The sequence below is a fragment of the Erpetoichthys calabaricus genome, chromosome 13, assembly GCF_900747795.2.
Source record: "Erpetoichthys calabaricus chromosome 13, fErpCal1.3, whole genome shotgun sequence".
Taxonomy (NCBI): domain Eukaryota; kingdom Metazoa; phylum Chordata; class Cladistia; order Polypteriformes; family Polypteridae; genus Erpetoichthys; species Erpetoichthys calabaricus.
The window spans coordinates 62,467,328-62,493,071 of NC_041406.2; the positions used below are offsets into that span (position 1 = coordinate 62,467,328).

The following is a 25,744-nucleotide window of genomic DNA, read 5'->3' on the forward strand; positions in this document are numbered from 1 at the left end:
AATTAAAGTTGGAGTACTTAGGGTTTGGTTCCTGTTGATTCCATGTGGAGGTGAGGCTTTGTTCCAGTTTTTTGGGTCAGCTTTCTCCAGAACATGTGAGAGGATATACAGCACACTTTTTATTGTTATTTTTATTATTATTCATTCCTCTTCTTTGCTTTGGTCGCACCTTGTGGTTGCAAGCGGTAAGGCAGGTTTCACACACAGTGGCTCTCATTTGCTAGCACATAATTTACGTCCACTAGAAAGATGGTGATCAGTCAACTCCCTTCTTTAAGAAATCAAACACGACTTTAAGTATAGCTTATCTTGCACAAGTATCTTGCTTTACTTCAGCAAGGACTGGACTTGTGCCACCCTCACCTAACTCCAGATACCGACAGTCTTGCACTCTTCCAGTCTAGCACCAGGTTGCCATTCAGAGTAAAGAAGGATGTTTCCAGTCTTTATTACAGCCACACCTTAGATGCCCTGCTATCACTGGCGTAGCAAGGTCTGGTGGCACCCAGTGCAGAGTTTAAACTTATCACCCCCATGTCCACCAAAATATAAAATGAAATTTAATGAGAAAGCAATTTTTTTATTCAATTGATTAAGTAAAGAGGGCATAATGTTAATTATTTTGTAAACATTTTTTTAAGAATTAAAAAAAAAGTAAAATGCCTTTTTATTAATAAGCCAGTTTAATGTACAATGTAAGACATTTTTTTTCATAGTGATAGTACCTAGTGCATAACTTTATTATTATTATAATACAATTTAATGAAAACTCAATTGTTTACAAGTTTTGTTCTCTAGGCTCTAATCATACAAACTGTACTTTAACATGATACTTAGAATCTCTTCTTTCTAACTTTTTGTTCTGCAAATTTTGAAATTGCGTCATCAAAATCGATGCCTTCAGCTACACTATTTTCAATTGACAAAATGGCTAAGCTAGAGAGTTGTGCTTGGTTCACAGTGGATCTGAGACAATTCTTAATTAGTCTTGAGTTTCGAAAAACTCCTCTCATATGATGCTAAAGTGAGATTGGGAACACAGTCTAAAAGTTCATATTCAACCACAAACTCTAAGAATCTTAAGGAAGTCCAAACAATTCTTCTTTTGGAACTTTGGCGGCTTTTAGAAATCTTCTTAGGCATGGAATTTCTGTAAAAAAAAAAATTACGCCAAACCGCCAATTAACCAGAATTGTGACACATGATTTCGGCGTGTGTCCCGGCTCGTATATATAGGGGCCTTAAGATAGTGGGATGGGGAGGGAGATATTGTCCGTTCGCTCGTAGAACGATCCTAAAGTGTTTACTTTATGGTCCGTTCTAGAGCAGACAATACCTACCCACCCCACTGTCTAAAACGTTTCGCGCTGACTATATTATGATGATGTTCGGGTTAAAAATATTGTTGCACAGAACGACTTCGGGAGATGATATATTTGTGGCAGGGATGAGACAATGAGTTACAGAACCGGATGTTTGTTTACTTGAACACCAGCACGGTTCAAAAGAAATGAGACAGAACACCCCCTCCCCCCACGCACCACACAATAATACTAAATCATTACAGCATCACATCGTTCACCCGCAATTTGCTGCAATTAGGGATTGTTAAAGCCCATGTAAATTATTTGACATGTTATTTTATGTAACTAAAAGGCACATTAATACAAAACCGCCAATTTTTTGTCACCCCCTCAGAGCTGGTACCTGGTGCGGGCCGCACCCACCTTCCTACGCCACTGCCTGCTATGGACCAGAAGGCAAACCCAGGTGGAGAGTACTGAGCATGTACAGAGCACAGACCTAGCACTTGCGGAATGGTGTAATGGAAGGAGTAGGAGTTGCCAGTAACTGAGTTACAGCTTTTTGTTCACTGAGTAGGTCTTTATATTGTGCATTAGGGGGACATGTCTGGGTGTCATTTTGTCTGTGATTGATTAGTCTTATCAGATGAGACTAAGAAACTGCATTCCAAAGAGACTGTGTAGGGAGAAATCTAACACTTAATATGAAGCTAACAGTGCCTGGGCAGCTACCTACTAAGCAAAAGACTTGTGCGCCAAAACAAAGCAAGAGCAAAATCTTTCCTATAATGCATCTTTCCTTCTTATAATTCTGTGTGGCTTTTTATAATGATGGCCCTATGAAAATAAACTTTTACTTAATCGATTATAACTCATCCAAATAGTGTGTTTCTAGATAGTGGAAAGAAAACCTGTTTCCCTTGGAAGTACCAGACACATGTGACATTTTATGCTAAGAGGAAGTGGAAGCAAAATGGGTGAAAAAGGAAAGAAGTAAGGGGAAGAAGTAATCTGAGCAAGCAGACAAAAAATCTTAGCAGTTAGACCAAGCTTAGGCATTATACTGCTGCTTGATCTCCCAGCCTAAAACCCAATAAGACTTGTAATCCAAACCTGTGTTGGGCAGTGGATCACAGTGTAATCTGTGACAAGTTAATATATTTAGATAGACAGGGCTATAGGCACAAGTTTTTTCTCCATGAGTGGAAGAAAATGGAAAAAACCAAACCCTTGATTCTCCACACACACTTATACAGTATTTCCAGATGGTTTATAGAAACTGTCCATTTAACAACATCACTTTCTACACATTCAATCCCATGCAGAGAGCAGAACACTTGTCAAACCGAACTTCTCAGCGTGACAATTAGCTGTGAGTTCTGCCGAGTTCCCTAAATAAACAGCAGGCCAGGGGCCACCTAAGCAGGTGGCTGTGTTAGATATTCATATCATTACCATTTTCTGCACGCAGTTTTCTTAAGGGCAAGGTTACCACATGATGGACAACCTGTATATATTTGCAGATGTGGTGTGCTGCAGCAAACCTGGGCAAAATGCTATGACTCATAAAAGGAAAACCACCCCCAAAACAAACAGCACCCCACCACCTCCCGGCCCCCCTGTCCTCACCTCGGCAAGCAGATAGCTGAGGGGCAACGTCCAATCAAAGAGCTGTCAATGCAGCACTTGCTGAATAAATGAGTTGCTTAGGCAGGAAATTCCAACTGCAATTTTAATTCTGATCAGGCTTCAGGAAGTGGAAAGAATAAAAACACATCAATTATAATGACAGGAAGTCTTAAATCACATGGCAAGCAGCTGTTGCCAACACACATATCAGAGACGGCTGCTGAAATGTGGTATTTTGGTGTAACCAAAAATAATTTACAGCCCAAAACTATTGCAAGAGATACTTATTATTTTTATAAAGTAGGCTTAGGCATTTCATCCCTGTGAAAGTTGATAATGAAGGGTTGGTGGTGGTGGTGGGGTGATTCAAGCTAGAATACAATCATTCCACCAGCATAATGATTAATAGCAAAGACAAACTAAATATGACATTTTAGAAATCAATCCACTAAATAAAACAAATACATTTCAAGTTGTATTTTAGTCAATGTCTATTAGAAATTTGCACGTTCTCCCCTTGTCCGTATGGATTTTCTTGGCATGTTGACTTATATTTGACCTGTTGTGAGTAAGTCTATGTATACGTTTGCCCAGCAATCGACTGTTGTCATGGTGAAGCTTGGTTTCTACTTGGTGTTTAAATGCTATACTCATTAGTCCATATGGCCCTATATAGGGTTAAAAAATAGGTGGACTTTTCTTGAGTCAAACAAGGTGTCTGCAAAACTTGCTGCGCTGCCTTCTATTGTATTCCGGTTTGCTTGATAAAAGGTGTTGTATTGGTGCTTGCTGTAAAATGTGCTATATGAAATAAAGATCAGTTGAACTGTGAAACAGCTTTTAATCACCAAATGTGTAATAAGTTTTGGAATGTAATTTATTTATATGGGGGGCAAGGCAGTGACTAGTGCCACACAGCTATTTGGATCTGGGTTCAGGGGATGGTTTGGTCACCGTCTATGACTAATTCCCACATCTTCTCCTTGTTTCCACTGTTTCAACCAGATAACTCACCTTGCCTGTACATTCCAAAGACACGCGCATTAGCTTGACTGATATCTCTGGGAATGTGATTGTGGGTATGTGGAATCCCAATCAAGGTTAGCTTCTGTCTGTGATGGGCTACAGCTCCTTGTGATGTTACAAAGCAGAAAGCAAATTGATAACATGGATTTCTAATTGCTTTCTAGAGAGTTGTCTGTCCATCTCAATCTAAATGTTCAGATATGAGATACTGCAGCCAACCCCAGCATCACTAAATGCAAGTAGGAGACCAAACCTGTAACAGATTTAGTGTTATAAAAACTTTAAATCAAGGACTGTTGAGGTGTCTTCTAATATATGAAAACCTAACCCTCTTCAATGGGAAGATTGCTGCTGTTACCTGTAAATTATTATGTCAGTCGGGATCACAATCATCAAAAATGTAGCCATCAGTACTGTTTAGGTTTCCTTTCTTCTTTGATTTAATTTCAGTCAATGCATACCAGTCTTTTTTATATAAATAAGAAAAAGGAGAGCACAGTGCATCGCAAGACACATGGTTCAAGTTTTGGTTCATTCCCTGGTTGGAGTTTGCATGTTCTCCTAATGTCTACATTGGTTTTGTTCCTGGTATTCTGGCTTTTCTCCCAGGACAAGGGGACACTTCAGCCTTTTCAGTTGACAGATAGCCTGAAGTCTTGTCACGCTGAACCGAGTGCAGTGAATGCTGGGAAAACACAATGCAGGATTCTAAAAATGTATGCTGGGAAAAACTGGAACACAAAGCTGGATTCTAGAATGTTCTGCTTAAGCCGATGTCACATTACATGACTTCTAGTCATTGTGTATGTCAGACTTGCTGACAGCGATTTTTGATCTTGTCGTCGGACAATGTCAATTAACAGAACTTAATATCACTGGGATTGTCAAATTTAGTAACTGTGTGCCAGCCTTCCAGCAGAGTTATACTAGCCCCTTTTTGTGACAACTAATAACGTGCTGCCTGACTAAATGAATGCTGTACAAAGGGTCGCAGTTAGTTCAGACACAATCTCAGCCCTTTATCTGTTTTTTTACATTCTTTTGTGGTATGTAAAACACAAGACATCAGACAAACAAGCCTCTCTTCTGTTTGTGAGGTCGAAAACACCCATGTTCCTTATTCCTCATTGCTGCATTATAAATATTGTACTTCCAGTTGAGTATTCATTGGTTGTCAGCTCTCATATACACAGAGCCCACCCCCCTATGACTAAAGACAAAATCAAACCAGCAGCGAGCTGCAGACTGCTTGGAGTGAGTCATTGGGTATGTCTCATTATGCGAGTGAATTCACAGGAGTGTGCCGCTAGATGCCTCCAACTCAATAACATTATGTAAATGAAGGCTACATCTCAAAATCAATGGTCATGTAATACGACCAGGCCGTATGTTAGTTTTAAATACCAGAGAAATAACCTTGAGCTGAGCGTAAGAAGAGTTTTTGTTTTAGTGATAATAATGTCTGTAACATGTTTTTGGTTTCTTTTCTGAACATTCTCTACCTTCAATATGTTTTAGTTAACTAAAAAATGTCAGCACGCCTTACTAGCAGGGATGAGAAAGTGAACCGAGTTATTTAGGGATGAATGAAGGGGGAAAGCTGCTGCTTTTTACAAAAACTATCATGCTCAGAAGGTTTTCTTTCTCTCTTTATCTTTATTTAGACTGCGTATGCAGCCTCTGTAACTAAGGAACCAAGGCAACTGAGATTTTCACCACTGTCTTGTTGTTGCTAATGGGAATGCAGGAAGATTTTACCCACCAAGGCATATGATGCTTTGGATCACTTTATAGTTGCTATTCTTGTTTTGTATAATGCAAATTAATCTAATATGTGAGTGAAACCTTAAAACCAGTGTCTCTGTCTGACTGCTGCTAGCAAGGCAGGAGTTTAGAGTGCGCATTTCATGTCTAATTGCAGTCCCTTAAAAGCATAAAGGAATGCCTCTGTGAAGTGTTGCATTGATGGTAAATGGAGTTAAAGTGAAGGTTTAAAAGTAAAGACAGTCAGAGTCAGTGATGTAGTCTGCAATGAAGGTCATGGGATGAAACACACAGGGTACAGCTTGGACAGTGAGACAGGTAAGAGGTAACAAATAATAGGAGCATAGCTGGTTCAGACATTTCTTCCTATGCTCCATCTAGAAAAGAACCTACAGGTTAAAAGATAGAGGTTATTTAATACCTATTGTGTTAGGTAAATGGTTAAGGTGAGCTGAGGACATGATAAAACACTCCCACATACCAAACACATGCAGATCAGATTCTATTGTAAAATGGCAAGATGTGAGTGTGTGTATATATACTCTGTGATGGGGCTTCAGTACATGCCTTATGCCCAGTGCTGTCAGGACAGGCTCCAGCACCTTGAGACTCCTAATTGGATGAACAAATTGGATAAATACGTAGGACTGCACTGGATCAAAACACGGCTGCAACATGAATTTTCTTGTTATAATCTGCATACTTTACCCAATGGCACCATAAAAAGAAACTCCCATAGTTCTTTCACTAAAACTGCTTTAAGAATCAGCAAAGAAAAACAACTTCAAGCCTCCTCCCAAAACCCTCAGTTAAATGTACTGTGATGCATCAATACATGTTTAGTTGAATCTGTCCATTTCAGAGGTACAAAGTTATTTCAGGAATCTTGCACATTAAAAAATACAATCTTGCATCTGATATCTGATATCATTTGAAGGAAGTTTTCATTGTGGTTTGTGTTACCTGTACATATACTTTTGCCACTGTCTCTATTTATTCCTAGGATTCTGGTTTTATTTATTTACTTATTTATATTCATTTATTTATTGCGGTTTTTTTGCCTATGTTCACATTTATTTATTGTGGGTTTTTTTGCCTATGTTCACTGTCTGTGGGGGCACATGCAATCAAGCATTTCATTGTACATGGTACTTGTACACATGACAAACAAGAATTGAAATTGAAATTGTTATTGCCTGATAGGAACATGATACTGGGTTCAAATCCTAGTCTGGTCAGTGGTGAGTAACTTAAATGTTCTCCACCAGGGTACTCCAGCTTTCCTTCCACATCCCAAAGACATTTGTGTCAGGATGATTTTAAATTAGTCTACACTCATAACTTTAAATTGGATTAAGTGGCTTTAATGATTGCTGAATGGAAATTTTAATTACCCATGGCGATATACCAAGTTAAGCACATCCAGAAATTGAATGAATAAATAAACATTTTTGAATTGTAATTCTGTTTGACTTTTTATATAATGATTTTCTATGAAATCTGTGAATGAGTAAAGGGCATGTGTGAATTTCCTTTGCGGCTTCCAACTTTGCCTTTGATGCTCTCAGTTTAAGTCTGGGCTACAATTTGATTATATCAATGGGTTATACAGTATAAGACGATGGATGAATATATGCAAGATATCTTCTATCATATTTTTAAAACTCTATACATAAGGCCTGAGGGATGAAATGTACTCAGCTCAGTCCTCACAGTCAACCATACTTGCTGTACAAGTCAGGCATCACACCTCACAGGACCAACCAGAATGTATTGTCAGAGACCATTTCTTTTCACATGAAATTCATAAATCTTGACTTAACAAAAGTCAAGATAGATACATCATGCTTGACATCCAACCACAACCTTACGCCCACCTCCTGGATGTAGTTGCCAAGCATCTGCAAATACTCATCTGTCACCTAAGGCTTGTTTTTATATGTAAAGACCCTCCTTACAACTTGTCTTCACTCAAGTCTTCCACTCAACCCTTACGTTCTCATTACTTTGGTATCACTTCTCATGTTTTAGTGTTTGCCTACAGTTTCTGTTGCATTATTCCACACCCTATACACTACAGCTAATGGAAGACTTTAGCAATGAGCAAAACATGCCAGTTAGGATTCACAAATTGTTTTGTAAAACTAACACTAAAATGTGTTTTGCAGGCTTTTTTTTTGCAATTTACAAAAAGCAAAACTTACTAAAAAGGGTTTTTAGTTTTTTTTGGAAAAACAGGAATATTTCTGCTAAAGCCTCTTACTACTATGTTTGCCGGTGTTCTTTTCTGCAGCTGCCAAATGAATATAATCTGTCACATACCTGTCAAATCAATTCTGTTTATGTCTCTTGTCCACATCAACGTAGAGGTGCAATGTGTTTATTTTTCTTTTTTAATGTGGCATGCTGCATACTTTCCACATGATGATACACCAAAATACCCCAAGGTGCACATTACTGCGTTTTCTCCAAAAGAAAATTTCACTACATGGGAAGCTCCCCCCGGGCCCCTCTACGTCATTAGTCAGCAACTAACCTTTGCTGTTTCTTGATTCCTGGAGAAGAGGTGAAGGATATGGACTCTCCAAATGGCAAGAGGATTCGGGATTCTTTTCTGTCTCCAGTGCATCTTTAGGATTGAGATTGCCAAAACTGACAAAGTTGGTATACTACTAGAACATGTTTTGCAGTTCAACAAAATGTCTACACATGACAGGACATAAGCCCTGAGATTTTTTTTGACAAGAGATTTTTAAATACTAAATGACCAGAACTAAATTTCTTTCTTCTTGTGTCAATGGTACAAATTTCACCGAAAACGACAATTTACAATGTTTTTGCAAGGCAAAATACTGAATTATACTATGAATTTAGTTTTCCACAGATTGTTACATTCATCACTATGTGTCTTTTTGGTTAAAGCTGATGGATGTTTTATCTGTTTGTTTTCCTGATTTTGCCTTTTGATTTTGTCTTTCTGGTCCCCACCCAGCTACCTTATACTATTTAAATCAACGCCCCATCATCCATCTCTACTGGTCCAATCTTCAATAAGTCCACAGCATTATACTGCACTAACTCATCAATGAGACACGTTGTGGCGAGAGTCTGAAGATTCCTGAATTGGGGAGGTCAGCATTGTGCTTGCTGGTCAATGTATTCAGTTAAAAGGAAGAATTACTACCACTATATTATAAAAACCTTAATTAATTGAGACTTTGTTATAGAACAAAGACAGATGTAATGTTACAATGTCCTTTGAAATTCTTTTTATGTTAAGCCAGGGATTTGGCTGTCTGTGCTCTGAACTTTTCCTGGATAATCACAGTTGCACAAGGCGTATTTCTCCATATAAACAATTTTTCAGTGTTTTATTCTTTTATTCTTGAATTATTCTTTAGCCCACTGTGGTAGGATTCTTTTTGTTCATCTGTAAACCAACAATTTCCTTCACCTTGTCTTCAAAAACACTAGGGTTTATCCTTGAATTGGCCATGTTTAGCTAGCAAATGCCTTTGTAACTTTCACGGTTTCATACATTCAATTGACAGCCCCTGAATACAAAGGAGGCATTGTGGTTAAGGCATTGTCTTTACTCTGAGCAGACATAACAAAGCCAATATTAAGGCTGGCTGTCTTTATATTCTGTACTGTTTTGCTGAGTAACAGTAGTGAGGCGTTTCTGTTTTCTACCGGCAGCCTCTGTAGCAGTCTTGCTTACTGAGAAGACCACATTTGCATCACTGGCTAGCATTATCTTTTTTATTTTGAATTACAAATTGTACATTTTGATGACAAAACTAAAAAGTATGTACACTATTTGTCACTACCGTTGTCTAAAATAACCAAATATTGCTAGTCATTTTTTCCATGTGCTCTTTTAGCTCGTACATGCAGTTGTAGAGAGGTTAGTGCAGCTGCTTCGCTGTTTCAGCAGACTGGGTTTGATTCCCAGTCCAGCCACTGTCTGTGTAGAATCTGTGAGTCCTCCCTTTGTCTGCACATACAGTATTTTCCTCCCAGTTACACTACTGTTTCTACCACATTAATAGGATCTGCAAGTCAGCTTACTTGGTGACTTAAAATGTACACTTTTTTGATTGTGTGCACGACCTGATCTTGAGATGGGTGACACTTTGATCAGACTTCATATCTGCCTTGAGCTTCATGGGCTTCAACCAAACAACCCTTCGACTTAAGAGAAGACAAAAGCGATAAACAGCACAATGTTTTATAAATATGAAGTCTAAGTTTTTAAAATTACATTTCAGTTAATATTATATGCCTCCTCTTAAAGCCCATGTGATCCATCTCTGCAAATCAAACCAATGGACGGCATTACAGTATGCACCCAGTCCGACAAATCTGTACAATAGAAAAATCATGCATTTATTCCAACTATGTACAAATACCATCCATCCATTTTCTGAATGCACTTAACTTTCTCTCAGGGTTACAGATATCAACATTTCAAACTTAATCTGGCTGATCTATTTGAAAATATGAAAATGACGGATTTTGAGTACAGATACTGGCAGACAGATAAAAGATGATTAAAAGTAAATTTTTGGGATGTTGGAAATGCTATTCGCTCTGAAAAATTCAAATATATGATACAAAATCCACTAGGAACATAACACTTTGTACATGTCTTGACTAGGTATCATGTTGTAAACACTGGGTGAATAGGGGCAGCACAGTGGTGAAGTGGGTAGGACTTCTCCCTCCTAGTTCCCAATTCACATCTTGAGCTGGTCCGTATATGTATGGAATTTTCATGTTCTCCCTGTGTATGTGTATGCTTTCTCTGGGTACTGTGAATCCCAAAGATATGCAGATTGGAGTGACTGATAGCTCTATAAAGGCTCTGTACGAGTGTGTACCTGAGTGGGCTCTCTTCGGAATGACACCCTGCCTGTCCAAGGCTTATTCCTGCCTTGTGTCCAATGTTACCAGGACAAGCTTATGTTTCTGTTGATCCAAGAATTGAATATGTGGGTTCAGAAAATTAATTTATGCACTCGGTATAAACAATCAACAAGCTACTGTATGCTGGACTTAACGCTTTGTGTTTACTAAAATTTTTGGTTGAATTCATTTATATACCATTTATACAATTTAAAGTATGTAAAATACTTAGTAAAAAAATAACTGTTCTAAGCTATTGTGATTATACTCATAATTTAATAATCTAAAAAGAAACAAAGGTTAATTGATCAGTCATATGCAATTTCATCCTAAACCAAGGACTTATATTTTTCAAACATCTAAAAGGGAAAATGAAAGGGAAAAAACAGAATGGTGCTGAACCTTCATAGTGAATCAAAGTCTGCTGCCCATAAGAGTCCACACATGAAAGAAGATTTAAAAGGAGGTGATAGAAACTCACATATCAGACTATCTGGACACATTCCCTGTGGATTTTCTTCAGTTATAGCATTTTCATGCCACATGCCAAAGATGTTCACATTAGTTTGAGTGGCCCTGAATTCGTAAGCGTGGGTGAACACAGTATGTGAAAGTGTGTCCTGTTATGAACTGGTGTCCCATGATGTTCTGGTTATTGCCTTGTCCCTGATGTTAATGGAAATGGATGATGTAGATTGGCAGGTGACTGTACCAGTTATTGCATTAAACATTAGCTTTCCAGATATTAATCATGACATTTCCTCTTCTACTGTGGTGGGCTGGCGCCCTGCCCAGGATTTGTTCCCTGCTTTGCACCCTCTGTTGGCTGGGATTGGCTCCAGCAGACCCCTGTGACCCTGTAGTTAGGATATAGCGAGTTGGATAATGGATGGATAGATTTTCTCTTCTAATATTCATGTAGATAAGAAAGCCATTTTTTAAACAGTGGCTTTGTCTCTTTCTAGAACTTCACAAAACCATGCTGGTGTAAACACTGTCATGTTAATGGATGCTAACATAATATAAAATACGTTTCTTATTTAAGCTGATGTTTTATATTTTTGTTGTTTAGACTTTAACAGGTATTGCAGTCTCATTAAAACTGATTCTATTATTCCTCACATTTATTACGTTCTTACTGTACATGCATTTTTTCTTTTTCTTTAGTTGGCCTGGCATATACCAAAAATATATCCATCCATCCATTTTCTAACCCGCTGATTATGAACACAGGGTCACGGGGTTCTGCTGGAGCCAATCCCAGCCAACACAGGGCACAAGGCAGGAAACAATCCCGGGCAGGGTGCCAACCCACCGCAGCCAAAAATATATACTGCATTTATTTTAAAAATTATTAACAGTGCTTCTAAAAAAAAAAAAATTAAATAATTTTTATGAAAATAGAAGAAAAGTGCCTTCAGAAATTATTCGGACTCCTTCACTATTTTCACATTCTGTTATGCTGCAGCCTCATGCTAAATCATTTAAATTCATTTTGCCTAAGTCAGACAATACACAATACCCAACAATGACAAAGCAAAAACAGGATTTTAAGAATTTTGCAGATTCATTAAAAAAATAAACTAAAATATTATATTGACACAAGTATTCAGACACTTTGCTATGACACTGCATATCTGGCTCAGGAGCATCCCATTCGATTGATCATCATTGAGATGTTTCTATTCCTTATCCTTAACATGAGCTACCACAGCTATGCTGATGACACACAGCTGTATTTATCAATTGCACCTGATGACCCCGAATCTCAATTCACTAACACAATGTCTAACATGTATCCCAGAATGGATGAATAGTAACTTTCTCAAATTAAATACAGAGAAAACCGAAATCTTAGTGATTGGCAATAATGGATACAATGAGGCTATTAGAAGTGGAGTGGTGAGGAGTGGTGACTTTGAGGCTAAGGATCTGCACTGGCAATCGGAAGGTTGCTGGTTCGAATCCCGTAAATGCCAATAGGGACTCTGCTCTGTTGGGCCCTTTAGCAAGGCCCTTAACCTGCAATTGCTGAGCGCTTTGAGTAGTGAGAAAAGCGCTATATAAATCCAAAGAATTATTATTATTATTAGAAATAAACTGGATGCATTAGGATTAAAAGTCAAAACGGAGGTAAAAAGCTTAGGGGTAACCATTGACTGTAATCTAAATTTTAAATCGCATATTAATCAGATCACTAGGACAGCATTTTTTCACTTAAGAAACATAGCAAAATTTAGACCTTTTATATCATTGAAAGATCCGGAGAAATTAGTTCATGTGTTTGTTTTCAGTCGACTAGATTACTGTAACGCACTCCTCTCAGGACTACCCAAAAAAGACATAAATCGTTTGCAACTAGTGCAGAATGCAGCTGCTAGAATCCTAACCAGGAAAAGAAAATCTGAGCACATTTCTCCAGTTTTGATGTCACTACACTGGTTACCTGTGTCATTCAGAATTGACTTTAAAATTCTGCTTATGGTTTATAAAGCCTTAAATAATCTCGCCCCATCTTATATATCGGAATGTCTGACACCTTATATTCCAAATCGCAACCTCAGATCCTCAACTGAGTGTCTCCTTAGAATTCCAAGAGCAAAACTTAAAAGAAGTGGTGAGGCGGCCTTCTGCTGTTATGCACCTAAAATCTGGAATTGCCTGCCAGTAGGAATTCACCAGGCTAATACAGTGGAGCACTTTAAAAAACTGCTGAAAACACATTACTTTAACATGGCCTTCTCATAACTTCACTGTAATTTAAATCCTGATACTCTGTATATCCAATTCATTATAATAACTATTCATTCAAAATCTGTACTAACCCCTGCTCTCTCTTCTGTATCCTTTTCCGGTGTCCTTTTGGTGGTGGCTTGCGCCACCACCATCTACCCAAAGCACCGTGATGTTCCAACAATGATGGATGGATTAAAAGCCAGAAGTCTGTATGACCATCAGCATCAAGTGACTCCGTGAGAACCCTAACTACAAAGAGGACTATTTCATTTATGTTAGGTAGAATGCCCAGAGGGGACTGGGTGGTCTCGTGGCCTGGAACCCCTGCAGATTTTATTTTTTTCTCCAGCTTTCTGGAGTTTTTTTTTTTGTTTTTTCTGTCTACCCTGGCCATCTGACCTTACTCCTTTTCTATGTTAACTAATGTTGTCTTATTTTAATTTCTTATTTTGTCTTTTATTTTTCTTTTCTTCATTATGTAAAGCACTTTGAGCAACTTTTTGTATGAAAATGTGCTATATAAATAAATGTTGTTGTTATCCATCTGTGGTGGTCAATTCAGTTGATTGAACATGATGATAAAGGCACACACCTGTTGTTAGACAATCTTACAGTTGGGCAAAGGCCAAGCCATGGGGATGAAAGAATTTCCTGCAGATCTTAGAGACAGGATTGTGTTGAGGCACAGATCTGGGGTAGATTGTAAAAAAAATGTCTGCAGCACTACAGATTCCTAAAAGCACAGTGGGCTCCATAATTCTTAAATATAATAGTTTTCCACAACTCTTCCTAGAGCTGAGCTACCTGGCCAAACTGGACAACTGGTTGAAAGGGGCCTTAGTAATAGAGGTGACCAAGAACTTGATGGTCATAGGCTGATCTCCAGAGAACCAGTGTGGAGATGGGAGAAACTTGTAGATGGACAACCATCACTGCAGCACCCCACTAATCTGGAGTTTATTACAGAGTGGCCACACCATATATGAAGGCTCGTTGGTAGTTTGCCAAAAGGCACCTAAAGGACTCAGATCCTCTGGTATGATGAAACCAAGATTGAACTGTTTGGAGTCAATATAAGCGTTATGGCAAGAGAAAACCAGGAAGTACTTATCAGATGTGCAATACCATCCCAACAATGAAGTATAGTGCTGGAGGCATCATGCTGTGGGTTTGTGTTCCAGCATCAGGGACTGTAAGACTAGCCAGGGTTGAGAGAGAAAACTGAATAGAACAAAATACAGAGATACACTACTGAAACCCAGCAGTGGAGTGTTCTGATCCTTTGATTCGGTTCAAGTTCCAACAAGACAACAACTTTAAGCACAAAAGCAAAGAGAACACAGGAGTGGCTTAGGGACAACTCTATTGAAAGTTCCTTGAGTGTCCCAGACAAAACCCAGACTTGAAACCAATGGAACATCTCTGGAGAGACATGAAATAGCTTCTGTATACCCATTCTTACAGAATTTGAAAGGCTCTGCAGAGAAGTAGAGGAAAATCCAGATTTAGTTGGTGATGGCAGTAACTGAACGTTAGCTTAGATGGGAGTTTGTTGAGTATATCCAAAGTATTTAATGCTGATTGCTGATAATTACAAAACTGGGCCATTTTCTAAAAATGATATGATGGATATTAGAAAATGGTTGAAATTGCCCCTGCTACATTAATTGCAGAAAAGATTGAAAAGAACTTGTCTGACAGTTGATGACATGGGCAAAGACAACTTGTTTCTTTTTATGTTGACATAACCAAGGTTTCATCTGTAGCTAAAGTTTCTTTTCATTTTGTATGTTGTCAGTTTTTTTTTGGTTTTCCTACTTTTTGTTTTGTATAATTATTTCATTAATGTCACCCTGTTTACAAATCATTATGGATTTTATGTTAATTTTGTTTAGTTATCATCCTTGTCTTTTATGTGTTGAATCTAAATGGGCATAGCCCCCTGACACTGCAATAGTGGGACCACACCTGTGTTGGAATCAACTATATTTAAAAAAAATAAAATAAAATATACATTATATGGTAAAGTAAGTTTTCTTCACCCCAAATTTTCCAAAAGGTCAGTTCATGTATTCACCATCCAATAATACCGACCAAGTAACTGAATGTTTGCTCTCTTTCACACTGAAAGCAGTAGCCATTGTGGAATAACAACTACTATTGAATGGAACAGACCAAGTGAAATACATTTTTGAATGAATTCATAATTCTTTATGAATTGAAGCCAAGTGAACAAGTTTAAGAAATCTCTGTGCTCCAGCAGCTTCAAAAGGAGTCATCAGCTGTTTCTGCTAATTGCATTTGCAATGCGACGTCATGGTCAGAGTGGGTTGCCAGTTTATCATGAGCAATACACAATGACAAACAACAAGAGAAGTGCCAAAGATTGCTGCCCCTAAACATCTAAGCATGAAAGAATGTTAAAACCCAAGTGATGGATGTTCAAACATCAGTCTGTGGGGAGTTCTGGCACATTCCCAGTATAACTGCATGTTATCACCAGTTACGCCAGCTTCCTACCACATGCCAAACATGTGCACATTCGCTTGACTGGCAACTCAAAATTGGCCCTGAATTAGTAAATGACAAGAGTATGAACTGGCATCCCATCCAGTGTTGGCGCCTGCCCCGTGTCTAATGCTGCCAGGATACAGTAGTTTCTGGGCCTCTGCACCCCCTAAGAAAATGGATGATACAGACTGACAGGAAACCTTGCCAATTTCTGCATTACACATCAGCTATTCAGAGATTAATCACAATATTTTCTCTTCTTCCAGTTTTTAAAATGTGTATGCAGAGGAGAAAGCCAATGAAAGTACTGTAAACAGTGGTTTCCTTAGTTTCTTCAATGAAATGTCAGAGCATAAATCAGAAATATCTTTAGAGCCAAAACTTCAAAAAAATCACACTGGTGTCAAAGTCTGTCATATATTATAGGATGCAAAAAGTATTTTAAAAAAGATTCTTAATTAAATTGATGCTTACATTTCATGTTTAGACTTAAAGTGGTATTGCAGGGTTTTACTTAAATTAAACCATTAATAGCCTTGCATTTATTTAAGAAAATACTTGATTACCTGCATGTTTGTTTTATATATTCACTGACAGTTACCAAGAAGCATTTAGAGTATTTATTTTAAAACACTACTTACAATGCATGTACAAAAAACAATCCTGTAGTGTGTCAGGTTGTACACTAGAGGGCATTGTCTTAACAATGAATTCACTGCATTTACAAAGACAAGCAGCGGCACTCAGTAATCATCAGTTAGATTCTGTCTATCGGAAATTTCTAATGAATGTGGTGTTTATTGGTTAAAATGGCAAAGCACATTTCAAAGATGAAAGCCAAGCCTTCCATGGAAACAAATGTTATTTTTAAACAGCTGTATTCACTTCCAAGCATCAAAATGAAATTACCTTCAGACTGATGGGCAGCCAGGGGTGTCTGGGTCTCTTTGGAATAGGTCACCACCTCCCTGGGTAAGAAGTCAACCTGAGTAATTTTCGATGCTCCCAGGCGGTGAAGTCTACGACTTAAAATGGAAAAATAGAAATTATGACTTATGTAGAAACCTTAAGGAATGGCGACTAGACAAATTAAACAGAATTAACTTTATTTTGTATATTAAGAAACTGAAAATGACATGGCATTTTTTTTTACTATTTTATCTCTCCCAAGCTTAAAACTACACTACAGGTAGGCTGCAGGTTTTTATTCAATTCAATTTGTGAAACAGAATTTAAAGTTTGCTGTTTATGGGGCACACTATTGCATTGATTGGACTGATCCTACTTTTGTTCTGCCACATGCTGTACTACCCTGTATTGTACTATCCTAAGGAAAAAAAAATATTCTGGGAATCCAGGGGAATTTTTGCCCCTCAATTGTCACCTCTTCCTGAATAATTTGTTAAAGGCTGTGGTGGATGGCTTGGGCCCTTGCCCGGCTGGGACACCTCTATACTGGGAGGACCATGGAAGAGTGCTTATCCAGGGCAGTACCTATCCCAGAATGGCACTCTGCTCAACCCTGCTGGTGCCCGTGGCCACCGCCAGGAGCTGCCTGGAGAACCCAGAAGTGCTGCCGGAAGAAGATCACCAAGCACCTGGAGCACTTCCAGGTGCCCTATAAAGGAAGACAGTCACCAGCACTCTGGGAGCTAGGGTCAGGAGGTGGGGGACAAAGTTTGCTAGGAGGAGTGGAGGTGGACAGGGGAGAAGATGAACGAGAGAGAGAAAGAAAAGAAGATGAACAGAAGTGTGCTTTGTGTACTGTGTTTGTGCTGGGAACGGTGCTGTGAAGGTGGGAAACGAGGGAAAGCATTACCCATGTGAAAAAAATAAAAAGGTGTGTACTGAACCTGTATCCGCGTCTGTCTGTGTCAGGGCTTGGGCAGCAGGAGCCCCCTCTAGTGGCCACAAAGCATATCATCTTTGTAACCCAAAGGGCACATGGTTACCTGGTTAGCTATGCTATATTCCCCCACAATATTCACTGCTTTAAATGAATGGAATAAAACTGAATAATTCAGAATCTTTACACAACTGTTAACTTAAGTAAAGCCAAGAAATGGAGAGTGAAACCTTTTCTGTATGCAAAAAGGTGTGAAAGCAACTTTATGTGCTTCACAGTGTAACAAAGCCCACATTACTAAAAATATCTGAGGTTAAACACTGCGGGCTGCAGGCAAGCTGTCAAAGCAACTGGTCTCTAATGAAGAAGCTGACCTGAAGCTGACAAAGCCTCTACAAGACCAGGGACGACGACCCTGGGCTACACTTTAGGGCACAGCATATTAAAGGTAAGTCTTGGTTGGTTGAAAAACTGTACATCTTTTATATTCACAAAATCTTTAATTATATTATACAATAACAAGTAAAAAAAATTTCCATTTGGTTTTCTTATTTACAGCTCTTATGTGCCAGCAGCTTTTCCAACTAATTCAGACTAAAAGTACCTAAAAGTAGTTTTCGCTTCTTATGATCCACACCTTTATCTGAAGTTGATTTTTACACATCTTTCAGAACTACAATTATTTGGTAGTGGATTGGCTGTATCTTTAAAATGTCAATTTACTCATTTTCAAGCCAGAAGTATCCTGTACTGAATGGAGCACTAATTCAAGTAAAACATGAAAACCAAGCAATTTTAGGGGAGCTCAGATCAAAATATGGGAAATCTGGGCTGGAACCTTGTGGGTTTTGGTGAAGCAGCTCTCCAGGTCTAGCATATGCCTGCAGACAAGGTTGCAATTCTCACAAATAAAAATAGAAGACACATAGTATTTATGTAAATAATGGTTTGTTTTTTATTCAATGATTTATGTATTTTTTGTACTGTTCTTTTAGTGATGTCATTTCATCACACTTTTATATGTCTTTGTTTACCATGGCCACCACCATTTGGTATATTTGTGCATGGGTGTTATTTTGTGTTTTTTTGATTTCACGTCTACTGTTATTTCTTGTATCTGGTCGCTATGATGCCATGTGAATGCTAAGCACATAACGTGCATGCCATGTGATCCTGGACATCATGGTGGCCACGTTATATAGGATGGCCGTTGGCATTTAACATTGATCAGTGTTAAATAATAAAAGAAAGACTTATAAGAAAATGCTCATTTTGTTTACAAATTTAGCCCTGCTGTTTCCCTAAAACTTTGACAAACCTGATATATTACAGCCAGGGGTTAATCCTTGGCAAAAGTGTTCTTTACTGTATTGTTGGTATTGTATATTTTGTTTTTGAATACTCTATGTATTCATTTGCTTGTTTGTTACTTTTCTTATGTTTATATATCTGTAAATATACCTCCTTCTTTGTATATTAAGCCCCTCTTGCTGCAGCTAGGGAACAGTTCCTAGAGCTTTTTAACAGCTAGCAGTCCATGAAAGGGCTGTTTCAGCATTTGTTAACTCTAATCTTTTAGCTGGATTTGTTTAGAATTCTTGGGTTTATGGACATCTTGCTTCTTTTTAAAGATACTGTTCTTTGGTTTGCAAAAATTACCTCTGTTTGCTTTTGGGTTTGCCTTTTAGGCACATTATCTGGATATGTTTTGCCCTTCCTTTACTGTTGTGTGGGCAAATCATTTTTGCTGATACGCTCTTTAAATATCAAGGGTTATTGGTTAGTATTGTAGGCAAGTGGTTTAATGATTCCTCTCCTATTTTTGAGTTTTTCACATTAAAAGAGGGTCCCATTTTGTTGGGCCTGGACAGGCCAGTATTCTGCTGCTTAAGTTGTAGGATGTGGCTCATTTGATTTCTAGGCCTTTATTTGAAGTTGGAGTTTATAAGCTGGGAGAAATCCCAGCACAAACCATTCTTTGGGTTTTAGTGTCACCAAATTCGACTACATCAGATTTCCCTTCTGTAAACATTTTTAAAGAAATCTCTGCTACATAATGAAAATAATTGATCCATTAGGATCTTTTTAAAAATCTCAATTGTCACAAAAACATGGTATACATCTATTTTGTCACTGAATGAAGTTCAGTAATATTAGGACTACAGTAGAACCCTGGTTTCTGATTATTTTCATTTTTTTTATTTTCCCCGACTCCCTAGTTATTTTTTGTTTTGTGCTTGTAATTTCCCCCTACTACATTATTTTGTTCATTATTCTTATTTTGCTGGGGTAGGGCCATCATTGGTGTACCCTGAGGGGAAAAAAAGGCTTGAGCTGAAAAGAATAAATGAAAAACATATCTGGGAGATGTGAAGCAATCTTCTGACGTGATTTGCTATCTTAAAGACCAAAACTATGTGCATCTAAGAATAACCAACTGCCAAAAATCAAAGTTAAAAAACATGGCAAAAAAGGTCAATTGTTATTTATACCAAAACTACGATGTAGTGTGCACATCACACACAGGTATCGCCTGAGAGGATTATAAAAGACTACAGTTGCCATGGCCTTGTTCCTGAGGCTTTAGATAAAGGGCTTCTTTGTTCTTGGCCAATGTTTTTGTTCTCTGGATAGAGGTACTAGAGGTGTATTTTGATTTTATTTATTAACTTTTTGGATTTCAAATTATTAACTTGTTTTGGACTTTGAGAACTGGATTTTGTATTGTATCTTTGGTTAATTATATCTTTATTATTTTTTGTTTTCCAAACTAATTCGTTTTTTAAGCCTTTATTTTGTTAATTAGTTTATTTATCTTTGTTTCTTGTAGTGTATTTTTTTTATTTTGGTGACTTACCTGAAGAATTAAGATGCCTTATTTCTGCTAATTCCTTCATTAAGTTTTTTTTGATTGCTTCATTTGATTATTTAATAAATGTATCAATTTGTTCATATAAACTTTGCAGATATTCTGACTGGGGTGTGTCTTGATGAAAAAGATTTGAGCCTCACCTGTTGTGTTGCACCAATAGTGTTATTATCGGTCTTATTTAATTAATCAAGCTGAAACCAATCAATGAATTACTGGAATAGTGACTAATAAAATTCTCTGTTTTGTAATTTGTATTGTTTGAGTACTCCCCTGCTTAAAATATTTCAGGGAAAGTAAGCAAGAGCTAGCTATTCCTAACACCTGGTGAGCTGTCCTATCCGAGCCAATGAAATGTGGGTCGAAAAGATGTCTCTGTGGAACTCTAGGCATCTTCTTTTCACCATGTGTTAATAACAGCATGTCCACATTGTCAGCCATAAAATATGAGATTCAATTTTGACGCTTTTGTGGCTGCCACGTGTCTTTCATGGCTGAAATAAAGAGTATTGAAGAAAACACTAGATTCAAGCTGATGCTTTATGTGTGTGTGAGAGAGAGAGATGAAATAAAGATAATAATTAATTGTAATGTACACTTATTTTATTAATACTGATTTAACCCAAAACAGAGAAATCAATTGAGAATAAAATTCTATGAAACAGGGTAAATGTAGTCATCCTATTTCTTTTGGGAAATGTAACTACCATTATAGTGATAGTCGAGAATATAAAAAAGGTGTATAAACAAGAAAAGATTGTTTAAACAATCAAGTTTTTTTTCTGGTCAGCTTACTGCTTAATTATCCCAATATCTCATTTATTTGTAGAAAAGCTGCCAGGATCTGTTCTTTAGCTGCATGACTTTGTAGCTTGTTCCAGATTCCCACAATTGATTGGATGAAGAAACACGTTTTCCATGTTTCATTAATTTGCGAAAACAACTCTGCAATTCATTCATTAACAGAATGAATCAACTTCATCCATATTTTTAAGAGGTTTGAAGACCTGGATTAGGTCCCCACACAGGCTTTGCTGCTCAAGATTAAAGAAGTTTGATACGTTTAGGCTTTCAGAGTAGAACATGCCCACTGGTCCCAGGATGCGATTGGTCACTTTATTCTGCACGGCTCCTGGTGCTGCTCAGTCTTTTCCAAGTTGAAGGACCATAACTTCACACAATACTCCAAATGTGATGTTAGTTCATATAACATAGTGTGCATAAATTTACCCGATTTATTTTCACCATTTTATATATTAAATCCTAGTATTATATTTAATAATTGTTTCCACACTTTGTCTATTGTGTCAATAAAACTTCTAAATTCTTTCCATTCTTTAGTATAATAGATCAAAATATACAGTATGGTAATTTAGTTTAGGGTTGCTATAATAACACCAAATAATCTATTCTAAGAGGAAAGATTTTATTAAAACATTCAAAACAGCACGTTTTATGATAAATTACCCAAGGTTTGGCATTGTTCGGGGTACATCCAAACACCACAGTACAAGAACTGATATGATGGAGTAGAAAATTAAGTTTGTACATCTATGACTATAAAAAGGAAATATGAAACATTAATTTGAAGAAATTGATGGAAATAAGGGAAACTAAATTCAAGATGGCTATTTCACATAAAAGATTGTGAAAATCCAAAACAAACTACTGGGTAAGATTGTCGTTGTTGTAGTAGTAGTATTGTCTCATGTACAGTACATTTACATTTACCTTTATTTGAAAAGCAGGCACTTTTATCCAAAGCGACTTACAAAAGAAATCCTCACTTGAATGTCTGACCAAAAGACAACACGTCACGACTCTCTGGCGCCATGATTAAACTTATTGTTTATCATGGCACCAGAGGGTTGGCATCAGAAAAGGCATCTGGCAATAAAATCACGTTGAAACTTCTAGTCAAAGAAATAGTGACCCCATATAAAAATGGGAATAGCTAAGGAAGAAATATAGTATATGCCATTATGTACGTTAAAAACCATCTTGATGAAATACTGGGATAATTTAAATAATACAAAAGACTTAAGGGCCTCCTTGCATTTGCAAGATTTCTTGTATCATTAAGTTGAATGGGTTAGTAGAACAATTTATGCTGTATACATTAAACAAAAAAATACAAATATATATGTTTTAGAAACCATTAATTTATGTCTACCATTGGTAAACCTTAAAATTTAAATGAATTTGCAAATTAGATGTAGAAAAATAAAGCATACATTTTATTTCTTTCATATTAAAATCTAGTTTTCTTTATGAAACTTTTCTATGGCATTCTAAACTGAATTTTTCATTTTCATGTAGCATGTGAATAACATTCACTATACACAATAACCATGTAAAGATGCTTACTTGAGACAAAAATACATTGAAGTGCGGTCATTGTGCTTTGTGTCTGGAAGTTGCTTGATTTACGTGGAAATCGGAGGTGCAGTTGTTTTGCAGACAATCGGGAGCACAGTTCCAGTGTGGACTCCTCTCTCTGAAGAGAGGACCTAAGACTGGAGCTTAGAAGAGGAGCAAGATAATGTAAAGAAATGCCCCTGGACATGTGCACAGTGACTACACAAAGGCTACGAACAGAAGGTAAATAGGTTCTAGATGGGCTCCTTCATTGAGGAATTGATATAAACGAGGAAACCCATAAGAGAGCCGGCTGCATATACAATATATTACACTTTACAGGAGATGTAAAATGTATTCACCATTCTTTGTGTTATAAAAATTATAGTGTATCTAATTTAAATGTTTGGCATTTAAGCAACATAAAAAGCTTCTATGATATAAAAGCGAAAACAAAATTACGCAGATACCTTCTATATTAAATAATACAGAAAATATCTGATTACAGATATGGTCATCTGGTGTAACCAATTTGGGTTCAGAAGTAACCTAATGAGCTGAATGGAATCCACCTGGGTACCATTAAACTGAATCACTGGAGTTTCGATTTCATAAACACACTTCTGGAAGTCTGAATGTTGCTTAGCAAGCTCCTAACATAAATAACTTTAGAAAGATGCAGTAAAGGTTATTGATAAGTGTAAGCAATGACCAAGTATAAGAACATTTCCAAGGCATACAGTGACAGAGAAGGTAAGAGTACTGCTTCATATTTTCACAGCTTTGGGTACAAATCCCATGAAGGCTACGTGTTCTACCAGTGTCAACTGCTAGGCATTCTCCAGCTTATCCAGTTTCTCTGTCACATCCTACGGGGTTGCATTTCTGATTAATAGACAAGTCTAAACTGTCCTGGCATGGGTACATGTACTGTCTGGGTATGCTCTATGATGGACTATCACACTGTCAAGAGTTGGCCCAATTAATTAGCATGTTAAAAATATATACAGATGTGTGAATGGATGTAAAGGAAGCCTTGAAAAGACATATAGTAACTCCAAAGGAGTTGCAGTCTTTTACCACGGAGACTGGAGGAATGGAATATAAGATCACCGTTTGCCTGCTGCCTTACAGAACACTCTGCTAGAAGGGAGAATAGAAAAGTCAAAGCCATTACTGATAAATAACCATCAACAAAACATGAACACAGTTTGCTGTTCTGCATGTGATTGGGTAAACAAATGGTTAAAAATTCTGTGCTCTGATTTAATCTGATTTTATGTGGGATCATTGCTAAGCTCTTTCGTTGTAAGAGAAGACTAACACCACAAATGATTATCTTGAGAGCACCAACCCTATTGTGAAGCATGGTGGTGTTATCCACGTCTGGTGGAGAACACTCCTCAGGAGCTAACCCCAGAAGACAAAGCAAAATTACTGACAAACTTGAAGAAAACCTGCTCACGGAAAAATTCCTGGGACTTATGGGATTGACATTAGTGCAAAGGAACAAAAGTTACATTGGGAAAGCCTAAACCATGAGGTGTATTATTCTGACGAGGAATCAAGCCAAACCAGAATAAGGCTTTAAGTGAATAAATAAAAAGTAGGGTCCAGAACAGATAGAGATTTATGCTGCAAAACTAACAGATGTGTTTTGGAGACAACTATATTGCTTTTACTGTTTAGGTGGACACATTGGTGGACTTTTGTTCTTGCTTTTATATTATAGAGGGTTTGCTGCAATGAATGGCACTACATCCCCCATTCATGCATTAATGTTTAATTTTTAATACAATAACTGGTGAAAAACACAAGTAAACAAAGGCCACATTATCAATAAATTATATAATTCCTAAAATTGGGCAGATACCCTAACAAATAAACAAAAGATCTTTATTAAATAAAGGGAATTTAAATACAATAAATACTAAATGGTATTGTTTGAGCTTTTATTTCCTTGACTCTTGTTGCCAGCTGCTATTTTATAAGCACTGGTGTTTATTCCCGTCCATATATTTGTTAGGCAGGATGGCAAGTAACATGGTAGTGCTGATTATTCTGAATATCAATTAATTTGACTTCTTTTAAGAAACATTCTGATAGAATGCTACAACAGTTTAAAAAAACAATGGAAATGTGACTATAAACACTGCTAAGAAGAATATTAACATTTCCATTAAAACTAGTAGTTTATTTAGTTCAATAAATCCTAACATAGTAATAATTAACTCTAGATTTTTTAATAATGCCATAGAACCATTTTCATAAAGTCTTGGATTTTATAAAGCATTTCATAAAACAACAAAGGTAACTGAACAATATATACCCAAGTTCAGAGTCAGATTGCAGCTGTAGAACAGAAGGGTCAGTGTCCCACTGCAGGGTCCTACGAGGTTATCAGCATAGCCATGCAGCAACGGGAAGGGGAAAAAACATGCAACATTATTAGCTGGAATCAGAAGAGGCCACATTAGTCAACCAACAACATGCAAAGTGAAAAGAAAATGTTCTGCACAAAATGAACATAAGCTTTCGCGAACAAGCAAAAAAAACAAGGACTTATCCATTTTTTTTTTTGTTGTTCTGAAAGAACTGATAGATAAAAGACAAGTTTGTTATTACCCTTGATTCATTTTTTGGCTGATTGAATTTGACAATCCACACTTCTGAGGTGCTGTGGAAATCAGCTTAATGCAGCTCAAGGATGCAAAACTACCGTATTCAGGGATGAATATTCATGATTAAAGAATTAATGAAATACTGTATATAGCACAACTGACTAGACATTGA

At 37.3% G+C, this 25,744-nt stretch overlaps 1 protein-coding gene across 5 annotated transcripts in view; it reads right to left on the reverse strand.

Annotated features, from left to right (window-relative positions):
* Nucleotides 1-25,744, reverse strand: part of LOC114663371 (cytoplasmic dynein 1 intermediate chain 1) — a 468,822-nt gene that overhangs the window by 355,206 nt on the left and 87,872 nt on the right. For 3 of the 5 annotated variants that reach the window (XM_051935823.1, XM_028817057.2, XM_051935824.1), the window contains 2 exons: nucleotides 25,281-25,340; nucleotides 16,788-16,903 (listed from right to left, as the gene is read on the reverse strand). In XM_051935823.1, coding sequence (XP_051791783.1) covers nucleotides 16,788-16,903; nucleotides 25,281-25,340 — 176 coding nt within the window. The remainder of the gene's footprint in view (nucleotides 1-16,787; nucleotides 16,904-25,280; nucleotides 25,341-25,744) is intronic. The other 2 variants (XM_051935825.1, XM_051935826.1) reach the window with 1 other exon arrangement.